The sequence below is a fragment of the Lampris incognitus genome, chromosome 16 (assembly GCF_029633865.1).
Source record: "Lampris incognitus isolate fLamInc1 chromosome 16, fLamInc1.hap2, whole genome shotgun sequence".
NCBI classification, from domain to species: Eukaryota; Metazoa; Chordata; class Actinopteri; order Lampriformes; family Lampridae; genus Lampris; species Lampris incognitus.
In genome coordinates this window covers 26,176,974-26,184,175 of record NC_079226.1, presented here as the reverse complement: position 1 = coordinate 26,184,175, position 7,202 = coordinate 26,176,974, and the positions used below count along the sequence as shown (strand labels likewise).

The window sequence follows — 7,202 nt, the reverse complement described above, 5'->3', positions numbered from 1 at the left end:
AAGTATTCTGATTCTGGAAAAAAACAAGATGTAGAATGCCCTTGCAGTTATAGGTATTATATTTTTAACTTTATTTTATCGGTCAAGGCCTGGGTTAACAACGACCGCCATCGGTGCTGTGCCCTTACAGGGTACCGATAAAAACCATCAAATCCGCTGTGGCGACCCCTGGGAAACAGGGAACAAGTCGAAAGAAAAAGATATGAATAACACGAACTTCATCACCCATTTAAAAAGAAAGCCTGGGCTCAGCTCTAATGCAGCCTTTTTTTTCCGTCACAGGCAGTCAGATCAACTCCTGCTGTGTACTTCCACTCAAGTCAAAATGTCTCCGTCTTTGACTTCGCCTTCAAAAATGTATGTCGCTAATGTAAATGTCAAAATGTACGCAACGACATTTTCAGCGGCGTGCGGCACGGAGTTCCCATGGCGACGAGGCGGCCCCCGCCACAGCAACGCAACGGGAGCGTCCCGTACGTTTCATAGCAACGGTAACAAAAAGCAACAGGCGTTGTTTCGTTAGTAAACGTTGGAAGGTCCAAAACAGAAAAAAATAAAAAGGTGATTTTACTCTAGATACGTTACGTTTACCATGCACGCAAGTACGAGACCTTTGGACATTTCCAGAGACAGGACGGAGATCAAAACGGAAGGTTTTACCGTTAAGTCAACCATGAAGAACTCTGTGGTAAGTGGAATTATTCTAGTACACCTGTGTGTGCACAGTTTAGCGTTGCATGACCAAACTCAAAATGTAGTGACATTGGTAAAATATGCGTCTTGATATGTAATAGCTGCCAAATAGTAGATAAGGTAATAAGGCCAACCATTCAGGAAATTATGTTGACGACAATGCATGTGGAGGTTATCACAACTGACTGCATCGTTCCCCCCAGATACTCCTTGTTTCTGCATCAAAAGTTTTCAGTTTCATAACTGTGTTTTTGTTTCATTTAATTAGCTCAACGAAAAAGAAAAAAAACAAAACAAAACATGAACTACCCTGCTCAGAGAAATAGGTTACAAAGCAGGAACTTCCCACAAAGCAGTGGGAAGTTCCTCTCTATTTACTCTCCTTTCCACAAATTGGTGTCAAAAGGAGACAGAAGGAGGCTGAGTGCTTTGTGTGACATGCAGATACATTCACACTGACAGCTTGGACTCCCACACACACTGCCGTCAGGCATCAGTATGTAGAATGAATGGCGTAAGATAGGAGGGGACAGCCTTTCAGCGCATCCCTTAAATTGGCCTCTGTTGTTTGTTCTCCATTATTTCAGTATTCAGCAGAGCCTATTATCATTGTTCATGATAAACACACGCTAAATAGCCCAGAGAAGTTTGGTTGGTGGGGAGAAAAAGAAAGAACGGGGTGCCTAAAGCATATTCACTCCAAAATCGTTCTGTTGCTACTAACTGTGTGTATATATATATGTGTGAGAGTGTGTGCGTGCGTGCGTGTATGTGCGTGCGCGTGTAAAAAAAAGGCTTTTGCTCTGACAAGCTTGGCTGGTTAAGTTGCCAGTGGGTTGGTTCCCACAAGGTGGGGGCCAGAGGAGTCATTGAAATTATATAATAACCTCTAAGGGCTACAATTAAACTCTCAGAAGCTACTCTAATGCCCTCATGTAATGAGGAGACCTTAGGTCTCATGGAACAACTTTTTATGCACAGATTTGTTCTAACAGTGCATAAAAAGTATTTAAGAATTCGTGTGGCATACACCATTTTTTTCTTATTTTGATTGTTAGTAAGATCAAAATTTAAGAGTCCTGTACAGTTTTCCCCTAATTTTTTTTTTGTGGTGAATATTTATGACGTATTTAAATTGATGCAGAAATGCTATTGGTGGGCTAGATGAGGTGAAACTACCCTGCTCTGGAAAATAACTCCTTTCTATTTGAGGCAAATCTGTAATTTGTAATATTGGGCTATACAAATAAAATGGACTTGATTATTTAGTTAGTTCTGACAGCCGCATTTTGGATGAGCTCGTTAAGGTGTTGTCTTTTTAAATGATTTTACTAGTGGTATATCTGAGGTAGCGGCACAGTGGCGTAGTGATTAGCACAGTCACCTCACAGCAAGAAGATCATGTGTTTGAGCCCCGGGGTCGTCCTCTGTGTGCAGTTTGCATGTTCTCCTTGTGTCTGCGTGGGTTTCCTCCCACAGTCCAAAGACGTGTAGGTCAGGTGAATCGGCCGTACTAAATTGTCCCTAGGTGTGTGTGTGTGTGTGTGTGTGTGTGTGTGTGTGTGTGTGTGTGTGTGTGTGTGTGTGTGTGTGTGTGTGTGTGTGTGTGTGTGTGTGAGCCCTATGATGGCCTGCTGGCTTGTCCAGGGTGTCTCCCTGCTGCCCAATGACTGCTGGACTAGGCTCCAGCGACCCTGGGAGCAGGATAAGCGGTTCAGAAAATGGATGAATGGATGGATATCTGAAGTAGAGCCTAGAGAAGGTTTACAAGATGGTTGTGAGACCAGCTATGTTGTATGTAGCTGTTCAGGTTTCGCCAAATTGTTCCCTGTTTTTCCTTTTCCTTTTTTTTCCTTTTGCATATGACTCAAAATCAGCTCTCCTATGCTCTGTTTGACTATGCTATTTGCAGATGTACTGGCACGACAGTTCATTTTCTCAAATAAACACATCATATAAAACACATCTAGAAAATACTCTAGAAGACATGTGGGTGGTTAAGAATGTCTCTCGAATCTGTTGTTGATTTCTCCTATGCTCTTTTCATAAGAACAATTTTAAGAGCAATATAAGAGAAAATCATGAAAACATTCTTGCATGACACACAACAAACAATTCAGAGCGATTTGCCAAGAAATAATGTTAAATGGTAATTTTCTCGAATCTTGGGTCAAAACCTTTTGTAAATGGTGTCAAAAATGAAATAAAGCAGTCAAATGTATTACCTTATGTAGACGGCGTGTGTTTGGTAGGGTATGGGTAAGGGCGTTTATTGGAAAACAACAACAAACTTTATTTATATAGCACATTTCATACATGGGCCGCACAATGTGCTTTACATAAAATTACAATACAATCGAAACACTCTTAAAAGTGCAAATGTAGAAAATAAATGCGCAGATAATGTGCACAGGAAAGGGAGCAGCATCTACAAATGTCAAAATATACAAAACACACACACACACACACACACACACACACACACACACACACACACACACACACGCCCAGCCTCGGCCCCTGCCCGGGCTCCGGCTCCGGCTCTGTCCCCTGCCCCTGCCCCCACCCCTGCCCCCATACCCGTTCAGCGCAGCTGTTTTGGCCGCCTGGTCTGCCCCCCGAGACATTGACTGTTTCACTGGGGACTGTTCGCCTGTTGGCTGTTTGTGTTTCATTGAGTACTGTTGTGCTACATTACTGTTTTGCATTTTTTCGTGATGGTGAATTCTGGGGGGGGGGGCTGTGTGGTGATACACAATTGAGGATAGATTCATCAGGGGCTGCTGCTCCTTTAAGGCAGACGTTCAGAGTTCTGACGTAGGCACTGTTTAGAGTTTCCCAGGAGGTGGAACCATGTTTTCTACAGCCTAGCTGTTAGCTTGTTGCCACGAGAGATTGTGCTGTATCGGTGTTGTTTTGTGTGGCGAGTAAACGGAATTGACTCGACTCGAGCTCTCCATCTCCTCATACCTGTACTCCCACACCATCGTCAATAGCACACACCAACAAACAGGCAACTGGTATGACCGGAAACCGGATGTCAGCGGACTACAGTCATGGACAGAGCCGATTGTGTCTGTAGGGACGCCCGACCAAGCCGGAGGTAACGCGGGATTTGAACCGGCGATCCCCGTGTCGGTAGGCAACGGAATAGACCGCCACGAATAGTGGACCGCAAAGCCCATTATTTAAAAAAAAATAAAAAATCGAGTTACACACAATGGTTCATACTAACGAACGGACGGACTACTTTTACCCCAGCTACTATCTGTTTACATGGCTGCACAGAGGAACAGCAGACTGATCCGAGGGCCAGGAAGAAAGGTCCTGTGGCCACGTTGATGGAAGAGATGGAAGAGGAGATGGGAGAAATAGAAGAGTTGATGGAGGAGGAAATAGAAGAGGAGCCACTGAAAGGTCCTGAGGGCACCATAGTCGAAATAACTGACATCACTGAGGATGGAGACTGGTTAGCAGTGGTGTATGATGACCATTGGTGGCTAGCAAAGGCCATTGATGTAGACACTGAGCACCAAGATGTGAAAGTGGAGTGCACCCCCATGGTCCAACATCAAATGTTCACCTAAAATATGGGAGGAGGGATGTCTGTTTCTGTCCAGTCAAAGACATTCTTCTGAAACTAACAGGGAAGGCAAGTCCACTCCAATCAAGCTGTACAAGAGAGCTCTACAGCATAGCCCCTGAATGCAAAGGACTTCATAGAGCGCAAGCATGTCATGTAGGTCAGACAAAAATCACCAGGCACTCTTTATTAGATGACTGTTGTCATCTCAGTCAGTTCAGTTCAGTTATGCATGACACCCCTAATGGGTTATAGGCTGTCGACAAGGTACCTCCAGAGTTCTCGGTCATTAGTTTTCTTTTGATGCCAGGTAGGTACATCCTAGTCTCTTGATGTCTGCCTGGAGATTCCATTGCCAGTTCTTCTTTGGCTGGCCTCTCTTCCACTTCCCTTGGGGGTTCCATGTCAAAGCTTTTCTGTTCTCAATCAGTTGTTAGTAACATGTACTTGTAAAAACTTACATCAGTTTTCATCTCCATCAGTTGTTTGTCAACACCATCAGCAATTGTCAACATCATCAGATGAATGTTTTTGTCCTTTTTCAAAGAAATATGTTACTCTGTTCAATTTATTGTGTTTATATATTAAAACACCAGCTGAACTACATGCAATGATGTCTTCTTTGCCTAAGAACATTGATTATATATGTTTAATATTAAAAATGAATATACAAAATTAAGGGATTTTGAAATTGGAATTTTCAAAATAGTGTGAAATCAGAACAAAACTGTATATAATGCATTTTATTACTTAACTCGGTTACAGAACACCATTATTAGATACTTGAGGACTTTATACTCTTGTTGAATCGATCAAATTAAAATATAATTATTTTTGGTGTGTCTGATGGAGTTGACACAAATCAAGTTATGAAGTGAATAAATGTTAATTTTCATAAAAAGTGTTTTAATAAAAAACGTGTTCCCTTACATGGTTTGTTAGCTTAGACCTTTGTCTATAAATATATTCATTTCAAATTAATTAATGTAGTATAAAAAATAGATGCCCTAAAACATGTTTTGTCCCTTATCTCAAGAATCTGTGATTTTCATGAATGATTTTAGAGGGAAAAAAAGACTCTCTGGCCCGTTTAATTTCTTTCTTGTACTTATTCAGTCTATCCTTGTAAATTTAATGGTGAACTTGGAAGTTTAGCCTTTCTCCACTGTTGTTCTGCCTGGCGACTCTCTTAAGCTATCTAACAAGCACTCCATTTCTCCCCAGGGCTTTTGGGGTTTTTTTATGTTTCTAGTTTTAACAAGTGCAATATTGTCAAATATATTTTGTATTTTTGATTTGAAGTTGATCACAAGAGCCTCAGTTTGTGATTCCATGAAGGATGATAACTCATTTACAGTTTTCTTAAAATTTTCTATTGTGTTATTGCCAATTAAATGTTTTTTGATTGTTTGAGTAATTCTCTGTAAGCAACAGTGATCTGAAATAGCGACATCTATGACACAGGGTACAGTAATATTAAGTCCTTTTGATATGACTAAATCCAGAGTATGCCCCTTGTTGTGGGTGGGTCCAGAAACATGCTGAGTGAGGGCACATGCCTCCAATAAGCTAATTAGGTTTCTAGCATCGGGGTCTGTTTGATTGTCAACATGAACATTAAAATCACCTAAGATGACGAAACAATCATAGTGGAAACCATAGACGGTAGCTCTGAAAATTCATTAAGAAAGCCATATTTGGATGATGGCGGCCGATAGACAGTACTTATTAAACATAGCATTACAGTGTATAGAAAAAGCATGTTATTCAGAAGATGTGAATTCCCTGAGGGGGATTTCCTTGAATCTATAGGAATCAGAGAAGACAGCAGCTATTCCACCGCCTCTCTTATCAGATCTGGTGGTATGGATGAATTTGAAGCTAGGAGGCGCAGTCTCAATGAGCGCAACTGCACCATTTCTATCCAGCTAGGTCTCGGTCAGTAGGGTGAAGTCCAGGTTAGGGGTATTTATAAGATCATTAGCTAAAATGACATTCGTTAGCGACCTGACGTTTAATAAAGCCATTTGTATTGTCCGAGGGGGTTTGCGGGGGACTGATAATTGAAGTCTGAACTGGTAATGAATTGTTTAGATTCCTGTATGTTATGGGGAGATTATGGGGTCTATGGTTTGTTATTATAGGAATTAGTATGGCAGAGTGACAGTCATTAGTGTGATGGACCAGACTCACCAAAGGACTTGAATAGGCGTAGTTTAAGTTGAAAGCGCTCTGCCCCCGTGGACGTCAATTAGTGACGGAACTGTCCGCACCTGTGTGCGGGTGTTGAATGTTGGTTGTGGATAGCACGGACACAAGAGTTGGAGACAATGGAATAAAACATGTTTGCAGCGGGCATTTGCGAGTCTGCTTGAGTTTGATGGAGTTCATCATGTTTAAAAATAGAAGAGCATCCCCAGAACAGTTTAACTTGTCGATAAAACCAAATTCTAAACGACAGCACTGAGACTGAAACCAGGTGTGAAGCTGCAAAAGTCTGCTTAAACGATCAACGCATTGGAAGTGTTCAATGCCCAGAGAATAAGGGGAGTAGCTGGAATTCATTGTGACCCCCTAGGCAATCCTTGTCATACTCTTCATCTTATTTACTTTTCCAGTCGTTGATCAGCCACCAAAGGAGTCAGTAGGACTGTTAAGCAGATGTGTCACAAAAGTTATGTGTGTCATAGTTATGTGTGTCCATTTCTGATGTCCCCGTGACAGCATCTTGGACAAACACATTTTCCTTTTAGACCTTGAGCGTGTCACTAGTCTTACAGTGAAAGAGCTGGCTAATGTAGTCTTTCTTTTTCTTTTCCTTCAGAGTAAATGAAGATGGATCAGGTAACTGTAACAGGCCTAGATACCAAAGCACATCAGTCTTTATTGAGGAACCATAATGACTAGTCAAATAAAACTGTCGTAG

The 7,202-nt window shown here is 41.7% G+C and overlaps 1 protein-coding gene across 1 annotated transcript in view; it reads left to right on the top strand.

The window, feature by feature from the left end:
• The first annotated feature begins 592 nt into the window (after window positions 1–592).
• The window catches only part of pacrg (PARK2 co-regulated), a 180,849-nt gene continuing 174,239 nt past the window's right edge, over window positions 593–7,202 (top strand). The window contains 1 exon segment of the mRNA XM_056296409.1: window positions 593–688. Coding sequence (XP_056152384.1) covers window positions 593–688 — 96 coding nt within the window.